A 23,914-nucleotide genomic window follows, 5' to 3' on the forward strand; every position below is an offset into this window, starting at 1 on the left:
TTCAAAGCTTACTACAAACCACAGTAATCAAGACAGTGTGGTGCTGGTATAAAAATAGACATACAGATCAATAGAAGAGAAATAAAAGTTCGGAAATAAAGCCAAACATTTATGGCCAAGTGATTATCAACAAAGACACCAAGGACATTCAACGGGGAAAGAATAGTCTTTTCAAATGTGGCTGGGCCAGTTGGATAGCCACATGCAAAAGAATGAATCTGAGCCGTATACAAAAATTAATTCAAAAGGGATCAGAGACTTAATGAGCCAAATACGATAAAATGCTTAAAAGAAAACACAAGTGTAAATATTCATGACCTTGGACCCAGGTTTCTTAGCTGTGACACTGAGAGCGTAAGCAACAAAAGAAAAAAACAGATATATTGGACTTCATCAGAATTAACAACTTCTGTGCTTCAAAGGACATCCTCAAAAAAGTGAAAATATAACCAGAGAATGGGAGAAAATAGTTGCAAATCATGTATCTGGTAAGGAACTAGTATCCAGAATATATAAACAGCTCCACAATAAAAAGAAAAGCCACCCAATTAAAAAACAGGCAGAGGATTTGAATAGACATTTCAAAAAAAGGAGATACAAAAACAACGGATAAACATATAAAAAGATGCTCAACGTTATCACCCGTTAGGGATATACATATCCAAATCACAATGTGGTATTACTTCGTACACACTAAAATGAAAACAATGAAAAAGTAAGTGTTGAGGAAGATGTAGGGAAAGTGCAACACCATTCACTGACGGTGGTAATGTAAAACAGCATAGCTTCTCTGGACGAGAGTCTGGATTGCCTCAAAAAGTTAAACACAGAATTACGGTATGACCCAGCAATTCCGCTCCTGGGTATATGTTCAAGAAAACTGAAAAGATACGTGCACACAAACACCTGCATATGCATGTTCATACGCTACTGATCATAATAGTCAAAAAGTGGAAAGAACTTAAATGTCCATCAGTGGACAAAGGGCTCAACAAAATGGGATGTATACACGTGACTGAGTATTATTCAGCCCTGGGAAGGAATAAAGCACCATTACATGCTACAACGTGGATTAACCCTGAAAACATGGCTCTCAACTAAAGAAGCCAGACACAAAAGATCCAGTTATGTGGAATGTCCAGAATATATAAATGCACAGAGGCAGAGAATAGACCAGCGGATGCCAGGGCTGGGGGAAGGGCAGGGGCGGCTGCTAATAGATACAAAGTTTCTTTTTGGGTGACGAAAATGACCTAGGATTAGGCAGCAGTGACAGGTGTACAACTCTGTGAATATACCAAAACCCACCAAATTGGACACCTATAAAGGGTGAATGAACCCTATGATGTGTGAATGACATCTCAATAAACAAAAATTGCAAAACACTTAAATCATCATATTCCTTGGCCATTAGATAACCGCAAGTGTTAGGAGCACAAATCTCCAGAAGGAGAAGAAACTGAGGCAAAGCAGCGGCCTGGAATTACAGAGGTGGAACTGAACTGGGTTTCCCAAATACCTCTCTAGAGGGCCTCTTTAGAACATCACCATTATTAGCATTAGAATCCAAATTAGTTAAGGCTGGTCAACTTCCTCCTGGAGAAGGGAACCTCCCCTAGGCACGTGTAGTGGACTAGGGCTGAACAAGGGCAGGGCTGCTTACAGAGGCCCACATTGCTGTCTGCAAGGTCAGAACCAAAAATCCATTCTGTGTCGGAGGAAACCTCCATCCCAGAACTTTCCCCAAATTATTCCATAAAAGCGGTCAGGTTTAGAACATTCTCCTTTCTCCTCCAAACTTAAAAAAAAGAAAGAAAGAGAAAGAAAAACTTTTTACAGGAATATAGGCAATAGAAGCTCCAAACTTCTGAAGCCAAAGCACATCTCCTATTCTTGCGGCTTACAGATCATACTGCCATGTGCTCCCGGTGGGAGAAAACACCAGGCACGGGCTTTGTACTCCAGGGTGCTTTGTGACCTGGGGTAGCACATTCAAGTACCTCCCAGAGCGTGGGGCAGAGCTCTCCACAGGAAATATGCCTCCGCCTCCTGAATCCTCATCGGAGCTCTGCTCAATCATGGGAAAGCGAAATAGTGCCACCAAATGTCTCCCTTCTCAAACCAGTTTGTCCCACTGAAGCTTTAGGAATCGGAACTTCAGGGCCACACCATTACTGGTTAATCCTTTGGATTCGGGCTGAAATCTAACGCTGCACAATGCCTTTCTTCAACAGTTCAGAACTGACCCAGTAGCAGTGACTCCCCTCAGCTACAGAAGCTGCTTTCCTACCTGGATGCCCAGGGGATGGCCACTTTCAGGCATGCTAGCAACCAGGGATGGGGGTGGGGCTTGCTTCTTGCAAGGTTAATGGAAGAAGGTGGAGGGGTCTAGGGTTTTCTTCTGTGCGGGGCGGGGCGTTGGGGGTGGGATGTTGCCTAAGGCACAACTGAGGGGCGACAGGCAGGGCTTGAGCCCCCATGCGGCGTGCTCTGACCTCATCGCAGGCTGCGCAGCGCGGCTTCAGGCACTCGGCGTGGTGCCTGCCACAGTAGATCTTCCCATCCTGGTAAAAGTAGATCAAATCCACCAGCAGCTCGTTGCAGACGGTGCATATGAAGCACGGCGGGTGCCAGCAAACCCCGTGGCCGGCGCGCGATGCAAACACGGCGATGTCCCCGCCGTTAATCTGGCCTCCACACTGTGAGGCAATCAGACACGTCAGTACAAACACCAGCCCCGTCTCTCAGGGCTGCACATAACGGTAAGAGACCACCACCACCTAGAGCGGGTTGCCGTGCACTGATTTTCAACCCGGTGACTGTGCTCCGTGTGTCACCTATGTGGCAGGGCGGTCTTTGCTCTCCCTCCCCTCCACTCCCTGCTCTCCTTCCCTGCAAGGAAGGCGAAGATGAAGTGACTGAGAAAATAAGGAGTCACGAGGTGGGAAAGGAGGACGAACTCTTTTAGCATAACGACCACACAGGAGCTCTACAAGCAGGAGGCCAAGTGACATGTGGTGAAGGTGTCCTTATCTTTGAGATGCTCCAAACTCTATGTGGAGGCACAGGGGAGTTTAACACCAGCAGGAACAGGCGGCAGGAGGTGGGGGGCTAAAGAGGGGGGCTGTAACATGGGAGAGGGGGTGGGTTCATAAAAGCATGCCCCCCTTTAACTATTTCTCCAAAGGCCTTTGAGGCAGGCTTTTAGCCTGTTTTCTCTAACTTCTTTTTGCCTTAGTCTTGACTGACAAGGCACCACTTTTTTATTATTTAAAAAAAATTTTTTTTAATGTTTTTATTTATTTTTGAGACAGAGAGAGACAGAGCATGAGCAGGGGAGGGGCAGAGAAAGAGGGAGACACAGAATCTGAAGCGGGCTCCAGGCTCTGAGCTATCAGCACAGAGCCTGACGCGGGCCTCGAACTCAAAGACTATGAGATCATGACTTGAGCCGAAGTTGGACGCTTAACCGACTGAGCCACCCAGGTGCCCCGACAAGGCACCACTTCTAAGGCCAGACTATGGAAAGGGCTTCTTGTCTCCCCTTCCCCTATCTTCTTACTCATGTTCCAAAGTTCCTTCCCTTATGCGGAAAGGAACGAGGCAACAACCCTGACAACCCACACATGATGGCTGAGGTCGGGGCTTTGAAGCGGGAGTCAAGTGTGAGGAGGCAGGTCCAGGGAGAGGTTCTCCGCTGACGATGGCGATGGCCATGAGGTTCCCACCTGAGGGTCTAGCTGGATGGCCCCACATGAGTGGCTGAGCTCCAGTCACAATGTCTAAAGAATAGAAAAGCTGCCTCTAAACCTTTCCCACACCGTGGCCCTGGCCATCATATAGGTTGAAACGTTTCACAGAAAATGAAGTAAAGGTCTCATGGAACAGTTTCTGGGAGCTCATTGGTGGAAGTGACTAGACCCAAGGAAGACGTTTTGTTACAAAAGGTACTGTCCGTGCTTTTCTAACATTAATAGACCTGGGATAAGCATAGTGATAAAAGATAAATTGAAGCACATTAAAATTTTTAAGAGTGTATTTGAGCACATATGATTTAAATTGGGTGCCTTAATCAAACTTAAAGTGGCTAAGAGGGCTCCGCCTACCTGGGACTAGGAGGGAGGTTCTCCAGAGAAGACAGGGATGCAAAGCAAGGAAATTATTTGATTGCCTGTAGCTTAAGTGGTTATTTATTTGAGAAAGCCTAGTTATCTATTGATGATTGGTTGGTTTTAAGGGTCATCTTCTCAATACTAAGGCAATGTCTTTGGCTTAGGCTTTGGTTTGCTTAGGTAGGCTACAAAGGTATTAGAGACACCTCAGTGTAATGGCTTTGTTTAATTGCTTTAACAATACGGAATCTCACAGAATCATCACCTTAATTCCACCACGTAGGCATTTGTCATCTACAGTTTGCAGATGACAAATGGAGGAAAAACAACATGGTCAGGGTCATCTGGCAGGAACATGACTCGATCTTGTCCTTCTGCCTCCATGCCCTTGTCACTATCTTATACTACTTTTGACACCCGCCCATGAAATGCCCAACCTTTCTTTCTCCTTAGAAGAGCCCAGCTGGGCTGGTTCCAGCAGGCTGATCTCAGAGCAGCAAAATTCTGGATCTGAGGACACTGAATCGCACATCTTATTATTTTTTTTTTTAAGTTTTATTTATTTATTTTGAGAGAGAGAGAGAGAGTGAGGTGGGGACGGGCAGAGAGAAAGGGGGAGAGAGGATCTAAAGCAGACTCTGTGCTGACAGCAGAGAGAGCCCAAAGCAGGGCTTGAACTCACAAACCATGGGCACATGACCTAAGCCAAAGTTGGACTCTTAACTGACTCAGCCACTCAGGTGCCCCTGAATCTCACATCTTAACCAGTGACTACCCCCATATCAAGGGGGAAGACTCCACTGCCAAGTCTCTGGTCCTGTGGCTCCCCTATTAAGGAGCTCCTGTATTTCACCCACGTGAACCTTCTCACACCACCCCTCCGAAATCTCTAAAAAGGGCAGTCAAATGGCACCCACTCCCCTCAGGCAGTATCTTGCTTTCTCTTTACTGATCCAGCTCATGTATCTTCAGCACCTGAAAGGTTTCCTTAAGAGCTTGAGGAGGTAGAGGAGGCTTTTCAAAGAGCACCGGAGCCAAAGAGCAGTGCCGAAAGTGATGATCAGCACCAGAAGGCTCTATGGCCAAGAGGAGGGGCAGGGAGAACACAGGTGGGCTGCACGTCCACCTTTCTTTCTTTAAAACCCCCCACCACCATGCCCTGAGCACGCTACAGGAGATGAAGAGAACACACGAACCCAGACTCTTCAACTCAGTGAGGTCCCAGGGAGCATTCAGGGGGACTGCATGCATGTTGCTGAAGAACCCTCAAACCCAAGGAGATGACCATTCACCACCCCCTTTAAACGGTCCTGGGATGAACCCATGGTCCAAATTCCTTTTTCTAAAGGGCTCATTTTAAAATAGAAATCCATGGGGTGTCTGGGTAGCTCAGTCGGTTAAGCATCCAACTTCAGCTCAGGTCATGATCTCACGGTTCATGAGTTCGAGCCCTGTGTCGGGCTCTGGGCTGACAGCTCAGAGCCTGGAGCCTGCTTCAGATTGTGTCTCCCTTTCTCTCTGCTCTCCCCTGCTCACGCTCTCTCTCCCTCAAAAATAAAATAAACGTTAAAAATAAATTAAAAAAATAAAATAGAAATCCATCAGGTCTTTCCTTTGCTTAAATCCTTCAAATGACTCCCCATCTCCTTCCAATGGCTTATACCACTGGCCCTCCATGAACTCACTTCATCTGCTACCTCTCTCCCTTTGCTCCCTCTGCCATGCCACAATGGCCAACTCTGCTGTTCCTTGAGCACAACAGAAATGCTCCTGCCAAGGGGCACCTGGGTGGCTCAGTTGTTTGAGCGTTTGGCGACTCTTGGTTTCGGCTGAGGTCACGATCTCGCAGTTTCGTGAGCTTAAGCCCTGTGTTGGGCTCTGTGCTGATGGCATGAAGCCTGCTTGGGATCCTCGGTCTCCCTCATTCTCTCTGCCCCTCCCCCACTCGTGCTGTCTCTCTCTCTCAAAATACATAAACATTAAAAAAAAAAAAAAAAAAGAGGGGCGCCTGGATAGCTCAGTCAGTTAAATGTCCCACTTCAGCTCAGGTCACCATCTCGCGGTCCGTGAGTTCGAGCCCCGCGTCGGGCTCTGGGCTGATGGCTCGCTCAGAGCCTGGAGCCTGCTTCCAATTCTGGATCTCCCTCTCTCTCTGCCCCTCCCCTGTTCATGCTCTGTCTCTCTCTGTCTCAAAAATAAATAAAGGTTAAAAAAAAATTAAAAAAAAAAAGAAAAAAAAAGAAATGCCTCAAAGCCTGTGAGATGCCTGTTCCCTCCACCCACTGAGATCTGCAGGACCCCCTCCCGCAGTTCCTGGGAACCTCTGCTCAGAAACCGCCTTCTAAGAGGCGCCTTGAGCAGCCACTTTCCTGAAAATCGCAACCTCCTCAGACTCTCAGTGTTTGGAGGCTCCTTTCCCGCTGTGTTTTTTCTTCTTTATTTTATTGTTTGACTTCTTCCCCTAGAACCGAACCCCACACAAGGGCAAAATCAAGCTCTCAAGTCTTTTGTTTGCTGCTGTATCCCTGAGAGCTAGACCTGCGCATGACGCACAGTAGGCACTCAATAAAAGAACTGTTGAACAAACAAACACGTGCAAGGAGGTCAGAGCAATCCCTCCTCCCTCCCTGGAATCCAGGCTCACCTGCTCACAAATAGCTCCTGTCATCGTGACTGGGAAGGGTCTGACATTCCCTCGGCCCAAGTTTTCCCGTTTCCTCTGGTTGCTGAAGAGCTTTAGCTCCCTCTTCTCTTCCTCATCCAGGGAGTTGCAATATCGAACCTGAACAGACACAGAGAGCGGCAGAGTGGATGTCGCCCTTGCTCCATGGGATTTCTGAAGCCCATGCCCCGGAGTTTTTTTCGGTAAACACGCTCCCATTTCTTTGTACTGCTCTGGTCTGCACGGTCCCACCAGCAGGCTCGGGGCTGTTTAAAGGGAGTCTCTACCTAAGATGGCGGACAGCCAACACAGCTTACGAGAGGCGCCAAACTCCGGAGCCACGTCATAAGCAGGCTAAAGGTTCTGGAACTGTTCCTCATCCTTACCGCCCTGCTCTAAGCCACACTAAGGTTCACATCATGCGGGACAGCTCTGGTGCCGGTCAAAATCGGGGACGTTTTTTGGGGCGCCTGGGTGGCTCAGTCGGTTAAGCGTCCGACTTCAGCTCAGGTCATGATCTCGCGGTCCGTGAGTTCGAGCCCCGCATCAGGGTCTGGGCTGATGGCTCAGAGCCTGGAGCCTGCTTCCGATTCTGTGTCTCCCTCTCTCTCTGCCCCTCCCCCGTTCATGCTCTGTCTCTCTCTGTCTCAAAAATAAATAAACGTTAAAAAAAAAAAATTAAAAAAAAAATCGGGGACGTTTTCCTTCTTTAAAAATGAGGTGGCTCTTCAAATGGATGGCAGGGTCCAGATATGTTCACCTCCACATGCCCACGTGAGTGATCCTTGACACCAATGGACGGCTCCATGCTAGCAAGCCAGAGCAGCTCTCAACTTCTGTTCTCCCATCTTATTTTGCCAAAACGGACAACCAAAGCCTTGAGGCTAAGGAGTTGGACCAGAGGTATGGTTGCTGCTTCATGGAAGTCCCTGCATGTTTATCCGTGTACAGGAGGGAAAAGGGCTGCCCACTGGGCTATGGCTAACACATCAACTTGCATAAGATATTTTCCTTCTCATTAAATACAAAAACTCGGAGAAGTAAGCAAGGGACACTCAGAGACACTCAAATCCGGCACTCCCCAGGCTCTCCCCTTACGAACTCACACAATGGGAATTCTGCCGTAGTCCTGAACTATTATTTACTTAATGCTGGTTTTAAAACGGACTCGCTTTTTAAAGACTTGAATACATTTAAAAAATTACAGTATATTATGACTATAAATCGCAAGTCCCTATCACCTACCAAAATCAGATGGCAACCATAAAACTAAACAGCGTAAGAATGAAACCGTGTTGCCGGATTCTAGCCACTTCTGCTTGTGGGAGACCCTAAAGCAGAGATTCTTAACGTGTAACCACGTTACAAGTGGTTACTTGGTTACTCACAAGTAAAGACTGGCACGAGTTGGAGAGGTGTGAGGAAACGGATAGTCCAGAATGAAATTCCCCAGTGCTTATTCAACCGCTCGATCACGAGGAGTGGCGCACACTTTAAGTGGGAGGGATTCTCTCCTTACTTGGTTCACTTTTCGTTCACTGCCATGTCTGTGTGTCACCTAAAGTTGTGTGTCTGCCACACTTTGGGCAACATGGATCTAATCCCGCCTCCCTGTCTGACTCTTGAGAAATGTGAACATCAAGAAAGGTAGGTGAGATGCTCAGATGGTATGTGATACAAGGGTTAGAGGGGAAACTTCTGAACCAGGACAGTCGCATCCCAATTGGAAAACCAGTGCCTCTGTATGTATCTCAACTGTTTCATCGGGGCATATGACAGAATGGTCAAACGTTGATTTGAGAACCACTCTTTGTCCTCCAAAGGGCCATGTCAAATGGGTGAAATCTGCCCACGGGCTCATGAGTAAGGAAATCTCACCAACAGGAAGAAGGAATTTGAATGGTCTCTTTTCATGAAACCACAGTTAACTGTAAATGGAATAAATCATTAACAGCAGAGAACAGAGAACCTTGCTCTATCAAGTAAAAAACAGTTAAAAAAAAAAAAAAAAAGTCCTCACGTGGATGTCCCTGAGGACACTGCCGTGACCTGAACAGCCCAGAATATATGGTGACACAGCTGACATTTTATGGATGTGCTTTTAAAGAAAGGCACGCCCTCTCCTGCTTGTAAAAACCCGCATTTTCACTTCCAAATTAGTTAGCTGGGCATCGGGTTACAGTGCTCGCTCTCAGCTTTAAAAGAGGAAACACTGTTTGTATTTGTTTTATGAAGTCCAAATGAGCAGCAGGAAACTGGCTCTCTTTCTAGGGACGTGCTTCAATTTTTTAAGCTTTTGCTTCACTTACTCAAATTTATTTTTCAGGGGTCTGAATTATCCCATTTGATCTGAATATGGCAATATAAATAATAAAATAGTACCTACTCCTTTCCCTGGAGATCCGGCTTGTGGGTGGGAGCCGTCGGTAGAAAGCTGGGGTCCACCCAGCTCTCTTAAGGGGTTATTTCTCCTTTCAATTTAAATTTATGTTTTTGTTTCGCATGCAATCAGAGTTAGGTGGACAAGTCCATTCTAGAGGAGGACTGTTTTTTTTTTTTTCCAATATATGAAATTTATTGTCAAATTGGTTTCCATACAACACCCAGTGCTCATCCCAGAGGAGGACTGTTTTTAAAAACCAGATACTTAAAAATTAATTTCTAGTTTATAAACCTAAACCCCTCAAGCAGGATGATCTTTTAAAGACACATTCATGTATTTCCCTTTATGGGCCATCTGACTTCGGAGATAAGAAATGCCTGCTTACAGTGCCTACTGTCTAGGTCCAGAAAAAAAAAAAAAAACAACAGCCTGCAAGCCATTCTTCCACGTGTATAAACGGTGACCCGGCAAAATGGCCTTTAAACGACAAAAACACAGACGTTCGAGAGCTGCAGATCTGGACATGTGACTTCTAAGGCAGCATAATGTGGAAAACTTGCACACTCGTTTAACATGAAACGATGCTGAAAATTCCAGAGAATCACAGGGTTTTTGCAGGGCTTGAACTGGCCCAGGGAACTGCAGTCAGCTAAGGGACTCTGGCAACTAGCTCATTCTTCTTCAGTGAAAACCTGGACTTGAGCTTTTAACTTTTAAGACTCCCTGGTTACCCCAAACTAGCTAGCAGCACCAGGCAGAGAGGCAAATCCAGTCCATAATGAGATCTGCCTTTCGAGAATTCTCTCCAGAAAGTGTCGGGCAGTTTCTCCTGGCCCTAATTAAGGAAGCTAAAGCCTAAAACGAATGCACCGGAGTTTTTCTTTGGAGAGCTCACGGATCACAGCATTCTGATTATGAAGAAGGTGACAGTTCACAGAAGCTTCCGCGCACAGTCTTCCTAAGGCCCCGCTAGCCCCTTACCTCATTGTCATGTGGCGGCAGCTGGTGTAATAGCTGCTTGATCCGAAGTTTCTCTCCAGGACTGTTGACATAAGGAACCTTCTCTTCTGGGAGACAGCTATAGTACTGGTGAACCTGAGGGATGGAGAGCACAGGGATCACTTGACATGCCCATTACTCAAACTACCTGCCCGTTCCCACTCCCCGGGAGGGTCATTCCGGCAGCGGGACACCGTCTACTCCTCTACTCCCCCTTCTCTCCACCCTTCCGAGACTCAACGGCATATGCGTTTCTCACTGCAAGCAGACGGACTCATCCTTGAAGAGGCAGTGGGGCAAATCACCCCTCCTGGGGTTTTCCCTCTCTTGCAGGGGGGGAAACAAAGCCATCATGCTTTCTAGAAGAAGAGAATTCGGCAAATAGGCTGGTAGGGCTTTGTCGTCAGGCTCCCCCCACTGAGAGAGAGAGAGCAACTTTACCATTTTCCCTGTGAGTCTCCGGCATGCTCCGTGCCTCCCTAGCCAAAGGGATGTGTCAGTGCCTGCCTCACACTGGAGCCAGAGCCAGACTCTGGCACTGAGTGAGCTGCTGGGTCCCTCAGCCTCCACCTACATTAAAAGCCCTCTAGGTTTTGAGCTCTTTGTAAGGGCAGGTAGCAGCTCACATCTGTCGGAAAACAGAGTCACTAAATCTGGGATACTGAGTATGTAATTAAAAATTGTCATTAACATGAGTATTTTTGCACATCCTAGAATGCTCCTCTTTAAAACTGTTAGGACATATTCCTGCACTTTTTGAGGCTCATTCAACTCTAACAAAGACTTGAGAAAGCATCTAGATTTGCCTGGGGAAAACAAAACAGACATTCTACTATCCAGCTGTATACAAAGCTAGGGTAAGAAAAAATCGGCCAAAACGGAAGGTATGTTATTATATAGGAGAAGCCAAAAAGAAAAAAAAAAACTCACAAGCTCAGATGACATCATGGAAAATTCTTTTCAACTATCTCTTAGCATCACGACCAGCTCTTGCAAAACAAGGTATTCATTCAACAAGACAGAGAAGACAGAAGACTTGTGGCTCTGAATTCATCATATTTGTTCCACTTCACAAACTTGGTCTAATTCCTTTGAGTTCAGGAAGCCCTGGACGTGAACATTTGTTTTGGGAATGCTGGGGCAAAGAGTTAAAAATCTCTGTCTACTTTGATCTCCAGAAACTAAACCATAACTGTTAAAGCGTGAGGGGTGGGGGTGGGTGGAAATAAGGCTTTGCAAGGACGAGGTCTTACCAAAATGCGAAAGCCACCCTTATTTTCATAAAAAAATGGTTGTAACCATTCACCATCATGTGTGGCTACCACAGTCTTCAGCAAACCTCAAAGTCAACCATATAGACTGCTCGTCACAGACTAGGTGGTTTCTCAAGACAGGGCCCTGCAACGCCTCCCTAGAGGGACTTGGCGGGAAGCCACGTCCTGGATGAGAAGGAAGGGCTCTGGGTTTTGAAAGCAGCCCACAGGTTATCAGCATTCTCTCGGAGAAGAAATGAAAGCCCAGATCACGAGTTAGTTTGGGATTAGAAGCTGGCCACGGGCCCATCAGAGACTGGCACGCCATTTTGCGCTCAGAGGAATCCGGGCACCATACACTATAGCAGGTAAGTGCAGGCAGAAAACAGAGCACTGTGTCTCGGGGAATGGGCCTTACCTCCCACGCCAAGAGACTGCTTGGAGCAAAGCCTTGCCTCAGTATCCCTCCGAGATTTTCACAACTCCTACCCTAGTGACAGAACCTTAGGATAGATGCTAATAAGAAAGCAATCACTGCAGATGCTTGATAACAGTCCAATTTGAGCTTGACGGAGCCTTTCCTTTCTCGGATACGCCTCTTCACTGCCCAGAGCACAGGTATCCCTGAGAGCCCCTGTGACCGCGACACCTTGAGCCAAGCCTTTGCTGATACTGTCCAGGGCTGACCCCAGTTGGGACCTTCTCTGCCTCTTCTGCAGCTTGGCCAGGTAGACCAGAACCCCCACGCATGGCTCTGTCACTTTTCATCTCCATGCTCCTGAGTGAGCTCCATAACCTCTAAGAATCCTCATCATAGGACCACGGCAATTAAATGAGGCGAAGGCTGGGTACCTGGCCCTCAAAACAATAAATAACATGAATGCACAGTGGTGAGTCTATTATCCAGCCCGCGTGCTCCAAAGGGAACAATCTGGATTTTCCTGGCCTCTCTTTTCCATTTTGAGAGATACAGCAACACTGTCAGCTTGCAGAGCGAGACCATACCCTGAGGCCCCCACCCATCTTAGTCTAAGAAAGAAGGCTACAAGGGAGAAAGAGGATATTTAAGCTGGTCTGATTTCAGAGGGAAAAAAAAAGTGCAAATTACTGTAATGATGTGCTGTTGTCTCGAGAAACCCAGTGGTGTAGGAGGGCCTCATGAGGAACTGGAACGTGTACCTGGAAGGTGTCTGGTGAGGGATTCTCATCTCTCTATGCCCAGCGTCCTCTGATCTCTGCCCTAGTCTTCTTCCCTTCTGCCTGTTGGCTTCTCAAAGTTTAAGGTTTCCCATAGCACCCGAATTTACACGACCTCACTTCAGATCCATCCTAGAATGACTCACTTTGCTCAATTTCGAAATCGCCAGAGAAGGACCCTGCTTCCCCATCTTGTGCCAGGTCTACACCTGCAGACTGGAATGGAGAAGTCCCACCCTGTTGTAAGACTGGAGATAAAGGAGTCCCAACACGACAGGGCTGGGCAGAAGCAGAGGTGGCCATGACTGGAGAACTCCAGAGACAGTTAGCTAAATAAATACCTTGACGTGCTGACGTCCATCCTAAAGACTTAGAATTCCAAAGTCAACAGAGGCAGTGACTACTCTTAAGAACATAGCTCCATCTTCCCTGGCTGGGCATCTTGTGTTGTCGTTTAGGTTTCAAGCCCACTGATCACCATTGCTGAAAATGTGTCCTTTCCACCAGCGTTCAGTAACTCCATGAATACAGGATGCACGAACAATAGTTTCTCAGAAGGCAGTCAACCATTTGGTGGATGACTTAAAAACTTACCTAGTGAAATGCACCATTATTAAAACCAAGACAGCTAATGAGTTCATTGGTAAATTAACAACCTTCCAAAGCATCCCCGTGTCACATGGCAGGCACTCCGGCTTGCTCTGAGGAAGGGGAATGAGTTGGTCCTTCAACCCCTTCCAGTGGTCCTGCCGCTGCTTGGCTGGTATGTCCCCTCCTGGTGTTCAAGGGCTGGCCTTTCCAAGCTCTTCCTCGAGCAAAAGGACGGGAATGATGGAGAAACTCCTCTCTTCAATTCCCACTCTGTCTCTGGCTGAAAACAGAACTGCTGCATTGGAGTTTCCCCTGGCATCCTCCAAAATAAAACTACCGTGTAGCCCAAAACAAACACTAAGCAAACCAACGGGAGGGGGAAAATATTTAGTATACTTTCTGGCAGTACAAAAATGAAATTTGGTACCACCCCTGAAAATACTGCAGACTGCTCATTTTCATCCAACCATGTTTCCCTAATTTTCACGAGTCAATAATCAAGTCCAATAGAATTTTGTCAAGGATGACCATTTCCAAGCTATTACCTGGTGTGGTGATAACGTTTTCCTCCTGTGTACCTGGAGCATCACTCTCCAAAAGCAGGACCATGGAATGTGCTAGAAACTTTGTTCCATTTACTCATCGCTCAGGTAGGGGTGCCCTGTGCTACTGCCCTGGGTTGAGGTGTATGAGGTACACTTCCCCCAAATAAAGGCATTTTGAACACAATCAGCTGGCCCGTGACAAAGAAATTGCTGAAGGCCTTTGTTTAAGGTGTCACTCCCAGCAGTGAGGTTTGGCAATAATTTCAGTGTCTGTCAAGATGGATTGTAAGAGCTTTAGTCAGTGTGCAAATAAAATCTACAAAGCAAGGCCTCACCCAGTTTGAAAGACTGGGTTTGTTAGAAGCAACTGCACATTTCACAGCATTTCTGTCTGGGCAGAGACGGAAGGCAGGGAGTCAAATGACTCCCCGTTGGAAAGAAAAGTGTGCTAATTAAAGAAAGACAAAGCGTGCAAAGTGCTTAATTTAGAGCAGTGGTTCTCAAATTTTAGCTGGCATCAGAACCACCTGGAAGGCTTATTAAAACACACATTTCTAATTCGGCAGGACTGGGGTGGGTGGGGCCCGATGGTTTCCATTTGTATATAACCCCTCCTTATGGGATGCCCCTGCTGGTGGGCCAGGGAGAACATTTTGAGAGTTTTAGAGTCATGCAACTGTTTTCCCTCAACGGCCAACCCCATGAGGCTGCCAGGTAAATGTTAATATTCCTCTGCTCTCCAGGACATCCAGGAGGCTCAGAAGACGGGAAGGAACTTGTTCAGTATCACCTAATTTTGCAGGCATCTCTTGCTATACCCACATACATATATGTTTAAGAAGGTGGATACTACCAGCTCTGTCAAGGATGAGAAATTCTAAGGGCAAAGCGCTCCTATTTTGGGGCAGGTCATTTTCCATATCAAAAGCATCCATGTTTGTTTGTTTGTTTGTTTGTTTGTTTTTAAGAATGGGAACCCAACAAAGAAGTGAGATATTCTTGGTTGATCTCAGATTCAACTGTCCTTTACCATCTCAATGAAGGAAAGGATCAGTGAATATATTTATGTATTTAGTGGCTCTGATGGGCAAAGTGTTGTTGTATACAATATCTCATGGACCCTCCCCACACGCTGGAGGTTGGTACATTGTATTCACTAGACCAAGCATCACACAGCTAAAAAGTGGAAAAGTCATTTTTGGACTTGGCTTCCTCATCCTCTCCCTTTGTTTTTTGTGGATTCTTGGCCTTCTTTATCAAGGAAAAAAGACAGTGGCAGATGGATGGAAAGGAACAGAAGAAACCCAGATATAGTAGATTCCCAGTATGTATGACTGACCACATATATGATGAACACATTTTCCTTTCGTGTTCTTCATAAGATAACCAAAATATGGTCCAAAATGAACAGGCAGTAGTTAAAAAATGATGTACCCCAAATTAAACTGTCTTTCCACAACCCCATGGAATGATGGTATAAGGGAGTATGGCAGAGATGGCTGTCTACCCATGTCCATTTTCCTTTTCTTCCTTAATAAGAATGCCAAAATTTTACTTAAAGCATCAACATGCCCAACTTAGAATAATATTTCTGCAACTCCCTAGTAACTATGAATGGGCACGCAAACAAATTCTGGCCAATGACACATAGCATGTGACTCCTAGGAGAGTTCTTTCAAAGGAGGCCAAGCAGTTGGCAAAAGCCTTTTTGGCCTATTCCCCCTTCTTATGGTTTCCTGTCTGGAATGTAACAACAATGGCTACAGCTCCGGCAGCCATTTTGTACCATGAAGTTCTTTATTATACCACGGAATACCATAACAGCTCTGGATTGCCTATCTCTGAACTTACTTTATCAGTGAGAGAAATAAATGACTTCTTTACTTGCAGTCTCAGTTACTAGGAACGGACGGCAATTTCTAAATGATACAGCACTGGTTCTCTGAGTTAGCGTACTGCAGAATCACGGGAAGTCCTCATTCAACATTATCCCCATTTTTATTCTTCTGGGTCTGAAAAAAAATCCCCAGAATTCTTAATAAACACCTGACACCACATCAGGAGATACGCCAGCTTAAGAGGAAGGCAGATGTGACTCCACAAGGTGAAGGCAAAATCTCCTGACGTGTAATCTCTGATGTGGGCTGACATACTTGAAAGGCTTTATAAAAGCCCATCTTAACCCAGAGACTAACTGGAAGATTGGACCTTATTTCATATTTTCCCTTTCCTGCAGTTTGAGAAGCTTGGAACCTCAGTTAATCTACCTCAATTCAGGGAGGCAATATCTAGAAAATGCCCGAGGTCTCAGAAGGCAGGTGCCACGGAGAAGGGAAAGATGTTGCTTGAATCTGCGGCACGTGGAGATTTTTATGAAAAGTGCACACGAGTTCTGAAATGGAGACCTGGAGAACAACTGGGGAGCATTACAGCTCTAAGCGAGTGGTGATGGGCTGCTTTTAAGGGCCATTTGTTCACTGTGCCCCCACTTGCCAGAATTTCATTACCCAAGCAAGAGGAGAAAAGTAGTGTTAAGTGGCATCTAAGAGGTAAAATTGTACCAAGTTTGGCTCCTCTCCTTTTCTCTTAGAGACCCACATTATAATTTTAATTGGTTTACTCAGGAAGTAATGTAGGAAATAACAGTCTAATATCTAATGCCTACACAGTACCTCCATCATGCTTCAAGTCCCATAGGATTAGGATCAAAAATCAGGAATTAAAGCTCATTTGAGGCATTTTCAAAGAAGAGTATTTCAAAGACTGCCCCCCTTTTTTTCTTCTCCCAATGAGACGAAACATAAAATCATGTCTGATGTAGGTTCAAACATACCCAGAATCCAGTCGCTTTCCCCCACCCCAATAGGACCGCCCAGCCACAACTAAGTGCTCACTCGAATTGCTTCCATGGCTCCTTCTGGACTCTGGCTTTCACCTTTGCTCCTCTGCAGGTGATTCTCTATTCAGCAGCAAGAATAACCCTATCTGAGTATTAACCAGGTCATGTCAGTGTTCTTCTCAAAACGTTTCATGACTTCCCATTCCTCTCTGATTCAAAGCCAGAGTCTTTACTATAAAGATTATGATCATGCCTCCTTAACGCTGGCTGATCATATTGCTTACTATATTCCTGGGGTCCAGTTCCACTCCCAATGGCCTCCTTGATATTCCTCTCACCTCAGGGCCTTTGCACTAGCTCTTCCCTTTGCCAGGAGCATTCTTCCCCCTAGATATTTATGTCATGCCCATCCGCACTTCCTCCAGTCTTTGCTCAAAGGTCACCTCATCAGAGAGGTCTTCCCGATCAGAGAGGACTACCCTAATAAATCAGCACCCCCACCTCTTAGTCTTGAGACTAGTGCTTCTCGACTGGGGCTAATGTTGACCCCCAGGGGTTATTTAGCAATGTCTGGAGACATTTATGGCTGCCCCAACTGGAGTGTGTGTGCGTGTGCAAACGTGGCAGGCTAGTGGCACACGGCTGGAGGGCGGGGATGCTGCTAAAACTCCTACAGTACAAAAGAGGGCCTCCACGGCAAAGAATAATCTGGATTGAAATGTCAGTAGTGCTGAAAGTGGTAAACCCTTAACTCGCTTTTCTTCAGAGAACTTACCATTTGCTGATGCATACTTTACTAGTTCATTTTCTCTCTCTTCCCTCTAGAACGCGAATACCCGGGATTTGGCTCACGATACACCCCCAGAGGAGGATCCTGTACCTAGCAGGTACTCAGCACCTGTTTGCTGAGGGAATGCACGCTGTACATCCTCCTGCCTTTCCGGGTTATCGAAGGACTGGGAGAGACATGGAGCAAGAGAACACACAGGTGAGGTTTCCGGAGGGGCCCGAGGAAAACTCTTAGAGCTTCCCTTTCACGCCATCAAAGCACTTCCTTAGTCCCTGATGATTCCTGGGGTGGGGGGATGGGGAAGAGGCTAAAAGGAAGAAGGGAATAACTGCCAAGGGACTGTTTCTTTAAGAGCAAGGGGCCAAACCAACACCCATTTGCATGTGAAGTCAGAGATTTTCTTTCAAGCTGAATCGACTTTGTTCAAATTAAAGAAAATAATCACATTACGTCCTCCAGCAGCTCCTATAATCCCAAGTCACATGACTTGTTCTGCTTCTAGGCCTGCTACCCCCACACACTCGCTCTCTTCCCAAACCTTTAAGCTCTTAAAATCTTTTACTTACAGTATTAAACTTCACTGTTTAGTTAGAAAATACTTTTCATTTAGTTTGGAGCATTACCTGACAGTTACTTTATCCTGTCTTAAAGAAGAGGCCCCAGAAATGAAAGAACCTGGGGTTTAAACACTTCCCCTTTAAACGGCAACTGCATAAAGACCCCCCTACCCCAGTTTTACCAAAACATTCTTTGAAGAATGTCTACACATTTGCATACAGGCCCTGCTAAAAATTCCCCAACAGTTGCTTACTTATTTTTTTGGTAACAGTTTCAATATTGCCTTTAGACAAAATATACCCATACATATGTAAGGAAAAAGCAGGATGGTAGTTTCCTATAGTGGTTGTTTGGGTCCTGCAGTCACACTGTTTGGGTCTAAATACCGGATTGAACACTCCCCATCTGTACAGAGTTGGGCAAGTTACTTTATCTCTTATAAAGTCAATATGCCCATCTGTAAAATGGGGACGATAATATTTACCTTAATGTATTGCAATGAGGCTCAAATGCTATAATCCGACTAGTACAGAGGCAAGGCACAGGGAAGGCTCTATTTCTTAGCTTTGAAGCAACTGAATGCATAAGTGATAGATGTCTGTGTTATGTTGCGGACTAAATTGTGTCTCCCCCTCCCACCCCCACACCACTCATATGGTAAACCCCTAACCGCCAATGTGATTGTATTTGGAGGCAGAGACTTTAAAGAGATGATTCCATTTAAATGAGGTCAGAGTGTGGGGCTGTCATCAGAAAGAACCAATGCCCTTATAAGAAGAGGAGGAGACATCCAGAGGGTACATACACAGAGAAAAGGCCATGTGAAGACATACCCAGAAGGCAATCATCCGGAGGCCAAGAAGAGAGGTCTCACCAGAAACCAACCCTGCCGGGACCCTGATCTTGGATTTACTGCCTCCAAGACTGTCCAGGAATAATGTCTGCTGTTTAAGCCACCCAGTCCGTGGTGTTCTATTATGGAAGCCCCAGCAGAGTAGACAACACAGTCTACTATATGCAAGGAACTGTTCAGAGCTTTTGCGGAAAGGACACGTATACAAATAAGAAACTCCCCCTGGATGAGTGAAGTTATATACGAGTTACAAGAAAAGTATGTAAGTAACCATAAAGCAAAGTCAAAATAATGCCAGAGCCATCAGAGGCAGACGAAAACACTACTAAGTGTCAAAGAACAATAAATCAAATCCATAAATGTGTACCCCTGCCAATTTCCATGGTGGAAACAATGCTGGGGTGGATGATTTTGAGCTACCTGTAGGGCTGGGAAGAGATGCACAGCAGTATAACGGATAAAATAAACCCAAGAGCACAGATAATGGTGAAACACAGGAAAGTAATTATGAAGTGATACGTTCTGAGTATCTATTAGCTTTGTTTTTAATATAAGTTTATACAATTAAGTTTTAAAAGTGTCTCAATTTGGAGCACGTGTGTGGCTCGGTTGGTTAAGTGTCTGACTCTTGATTTCAGCTTAGGTCATGACCTCTCAGTTTGTGAGATCGAGCCCTACATTAGGCTCTACACTGACAGCACAGAGCCTGCTTGGGATTCTGTCTCTCCCTTTCCCCTGTTTTCCCTCTTTCTCAAAATACATAAGTAAACTTAAAAAAAAAAAAAATAGAAAAATACAATTAAAAAAGAGATTTTACTTTATTTTATTTTTTAATTTTTTTTAACGTTTATTTATTTTTGAGACAGAGAGAGACAGAGCATGAACGGGGGAGGGGCAACTCTTGATTTTGACTCAGGTCATGATCTCATGGGTTCATGAGATTGAGCTCCAAGTTGGGTTCTGCACTGACAGCGTAGAGCCTGGTTGGGATTCTCTCTCTCCCTCTCTCTCTCTTCCCCCGACTCTCAGAATAAATAAATAAGCCTAAAAAAAATTATAGCCATTCTAGTAGGCAGGAAATGCTATCTCCCTATGGTTTTGATTGGCATTTCCCTAATGACTAATGATGTTGAGCATCTTTTCAAGTGCTTATTGGCCATGTCTTTATCTCTTTTGGAAAAGTCTCTATATTCTAGTTCTTTGCCTATTTTTTAAATTGTTTTTGTTTCTGAGTTATAGGAGTTCTTTATACACTCTGTATATGAAACCCTTATCCATACCGCAGTTTAATTTCTCACTTACGCTAATTCTCTGACATGAGTAGGCAGAGACCCAGGTAACTGAGGCTCTGTATTAATATGTGCCCCACAATGATGGCAGCAGAGAAAACAAAAGCCTGGAGCTGAACACCGGCAATTAAATGCTTTTAATGGGGCACCTGGGTAGCTCAGTCGGTTCAGCGTCCGACTTTAGCTCAGGTCATGATCTCCCAGTCCGTTGAGTTCGAGCCCTGTGTTGGGCTCTGTGCTGACAGCTCAGAGCCTGGAGCCTCCTTCAGATTCTGTGTCTCCCTCCCCTGCTCATGCTGTGTCTCTGAATCTCAAAAATGAATGCTAAAAAAAAATTTTAAATGCTTTTATCTGGATGTGAACTATGTGACTTCTGTGTACATTTCATTGGTTAAGGCAAGTCACATGGTTGTGCTTAATTTGCGTGGGCATAATTTGCATGTGCCTGGAAGAAACAGGAGTAAATCATTTGTTAACAACCCTACCACACGATACAGCAGAGAAAGAATGGAATCATGTGTGAACAAGGTATTAGCTTTTGGAAAGGAAATCATGGTCAATTCTTGGTATTCACGGTAGTTAAATTCTATAAAGCAACAACACGCTCTGAAGTAGTGAATAGTAAACCACTGTTTCTAGGGGAAATACAGGACTAGATTCCTGCCAGCTTCTGGTCACAACATTTTTATCAGTGGATCAATCTATGACCTTGTCTCAATGGTTTTAACTACGTATATATAGTTGATTCACTAACAGTGAATTCACAGTCGACAGCACTTCAACTCACGCTGAGTAGGGATCTATTATTACCTACGGCACACATATTCTCCATGCGACATCTCACAGGTGTTTTGCCCTCAGAAACATGAGACGGCACTGCAGCGCTAAGCTGGAGGGGCATCTGATACAGCGACATCACCACGAAAAAGCACAAACGCAAAACAATTAGCACTAAATAGACGACAAAAGGCATACTTCTTCATTTTATGAGAGGTAAAACAAAAGGGAGAGTACTGCCTTGCTCAACCTCAACTGGCAAACATACATGCTGGGCGATTCCAATCTTTCATCCCTCTACATGTGTCTCAGGGTAACCGCAAAAGTGCTGTGGGTATTGATTTTGGGGATAACAAATTCTGATGATGAGTAGGCAAATTTGCAAATGCTCTGTGAATAATGAGGATCCAACGAGATTATAATCTATTTGACCTGTTCAGGAGTAAGGAGCTTTCGCCAGGATTCAAGTTTAGGTCTCATTTCCAAGCTCATTCTCTTTCCACTTCTCCCTGCCGCCTTCATCAAGTAGTCACAGGATTACACTCTGCCCTGAGTATTTGATGAATCAATGGCCAAGGTGGTCACAGTTCACTCTTCAAGCTTCAGATTCCTGCTAAAGCCTTAAACATTGAACAGGCTAGAATGGCTGCTTAATCACGAAAATGACATGGATCCAATGGAATCTAAAGAAGGTGGAAATCAACCAAGTTACTTGGTAATGTGCATGCTTTGAAAATGTTCCATGGTAAGGACTGCATGAACTGATTCAGCTTGACAAAGTTTTATTTCTTTGAGGTCTATGCAACAGAAGTTAATGTGTTCAGGCTTATCCTCAACAAAGATCGCGTGGTCCTTGAAGCAACTGCTCCAATTCCTGAGAGTATATTCTTAAATTTTATTAGTTTATTATCATTTTATGTATTTATTTTGTGGTAAAATACATATAATATAAAACTTACCGCTTTAACCATTTTTAAATGGCATTAAATACCATGTTGGTAAACCATCACCACCATCTATCTCCAGAACTTTTTCATCTTTCTGAACTAAAATTCCATACCTATTAAATAGTAACTCCCCAATTCCTGCTCCCACCACACAGTCATCATTCTCTTTTCCGTCTCTATGAACTTGACTACTTGAGGGTAATTTTTATTACATGTTGGGACCAAATGTTTTTCAGCAGTAACACTTCTCTGAAATTATGGTGAAAATCAGTGGGAAAAAAATGAGTCAGACAGTATATCTATACTTACACTTAAGTATTTTTATAACTGTTCTTCTGTTTTGAATAAGACAATTAAAGATTCCACAGGAGACACTGGCCCCAGCCATCAGCATCTATAACAAATGAGCATGTGGGAACTCAGTTGTTCACAGAGAAGACCCATAAGATAAATCGTCACTGATAATCGGGCAAGTTATTTCTCCTGACTTTTGAGCCTCGGGGCATAACTTAACATTTCACAGATCATAGACTTTCCATTATATAGCACCTCTTCCTTACTCAAGGCAGTTTCCTGATCATTCTAGAAGAGGTACGAGAAGCATTCAAAAGCGTTAGCCAATAACTGCAAGAAAAGAGAACCCAATGTCAACGAGGCTCAGACCCAGAGAGTCAGTTCTGGAGGGAACTCTTCAACATCCTGACATTCCTGACCATCTGGCGTAAAACAGTGCTCATCCGCATGTTATCACAGTCTCATGCAAACAACAGTGGATGTTGTTATGTGTTAGCCAACAACAGCGTCCAGTTGTAGTAGTATTCATGTAGCCTTGGTCTTCTGTGATGACTACGGTATTTTCCCTTGTTGCCTATACCATTCTTTACTCTTGTTTTAGTTTACTGAACACTCCTCTAACCCTTTTTTGGGAATCAGCAGCAAATGGATTAAGAGGGAAAGAAAAGCCTTAATTTTACTCATATATTTAAAAAATATTTTTTAATGTTGATTTATTTTTGAGAGAGAGAGAGAGAGAGAGGGTGTGAGCTGGGGAGAGGCAGACAGAGAGACAGAATCCAAAGCTGGCTCCAGGCTCTGAGCTGTCAGCACAGAGCCTGACGAGGAGCTCGAACTCAGACCGTGAGATCATGACCTGAGTGCAAGTCGGACGCTCAACTGACCGAGCCATCCAGGCGCCCCTCATAGATATTTTAGAAAGCAAACCTATCAAAATGGGGAGTTTCCACGTCTGTTCTTCTCTATGTTAAGAAAAGGAAATAAGGATATAAACTAAACAGGAAATGATCTCAAAATTATTAATATTCATATGATTTTGTTTTCAAACTATTTTACTGAGGCTTGAGCAAATACGAACTCAAGTGAGGAGGCTGAAATAGCATACTGAGATGCAGGCTATTCAAGATGGGAGAAAAAAAAAGCTAAGAAATGTTACTAAAAGTACATCACCTAAGTTCCCTGTCATAATCAGAAGGATGGAAACACCGATACTTGTTAAAAATGAATGACGTGTAAATACCGTGAGGCTGAAAGAAGCTCATGGTACTTGAACAGCGGCAAGGGGTCCAGCCAGTGTGGTTGGATGTGAGGAAGTAGTTAGCCATCACTAGAGAAATAGGAACGTAGTCTATAGTTTTCCCAGAGTGAAGGAACATGAAGGAAGCTTCTACTCAAAAATAGAAGAAAATAGAAAAAGGGAGAGGAAAAAAGATGGCAAACACAAAACAACAAAAAAGTGGTAGTAATGATTATCTAAGTGATCACAACAAATGTAAATATATTATATCCACGGATGAAAAGATTATCAGTTTAGAAGTAAAACACAATATCCATCATGTGCTGCTTACTTAAAACCCACCCATGAGAAAAGGTTGAAATAAAGGAATGAAAAAGCATACTCTTGCTTGCTATTATTCACCCAAAGGAGGCTAGTGTGCAATGTTAATACTGTACAAACCAGAATTTAGGTGAATATAATTAGTAGTGAAAAAAGAAATTTTACGTGTGATTAACTGATCCTTGGTCACTTCAACATCATTAGTGGTACATTTGTCGATCACTTTGTAATAGCCACTGGTCCACTATTTATATTCTAGGACAATAT

At 44.7% G+C, this 23,914-nt stretch overlaps 1 protein-coding gene across 2 annotated transcripts in view; it reads right to left on the reverse strand.

The window, feature by feature from the left end:
• The window catches only part of PRICKLE2 (prickle planar cell polarity protein 2), a 323,104-nt gene that overhangs the window by 49,735 nt on the left and 249,455 nt on the right, over positions 1–23,914 (reverse strand). For both annotated transcript variants that reach the window (XM_049642679.1, XM_049642678.1), the window contains exons 4-6: positions 10,139–10,252; positions 6,757–6,894; positions 2,496–2,699 (exon numbers count right to left, since the gene is read on the reverse strand). In XM_049642679.1, the coding sequence (XP_049498636.1) occupies positions 2,496–2,699; positions 6,757–6,894; positions 10,139–10,252 (456 nt within the window). The remainder of the gene's footprint in view (positions 1–2,495; positions 2,700–6,756; positions 6,895–10,138; positions 10,253–23,914) is intronic.

Source organism: Panthera uncia, chromosome A2 (assembly GCF_023721935.1).
Source record: "Panthera uncia isolate 11264 chromosome A2, Puncia_PCG_1.0, whole genome shotgun sequence".
Taxonomy (NCBI): domain Eukaryota; kingdom Metazoa; phylum Chordata; class Mammalia; order Carnivora; family Felidae; genus Panthera; species Panthera uncia.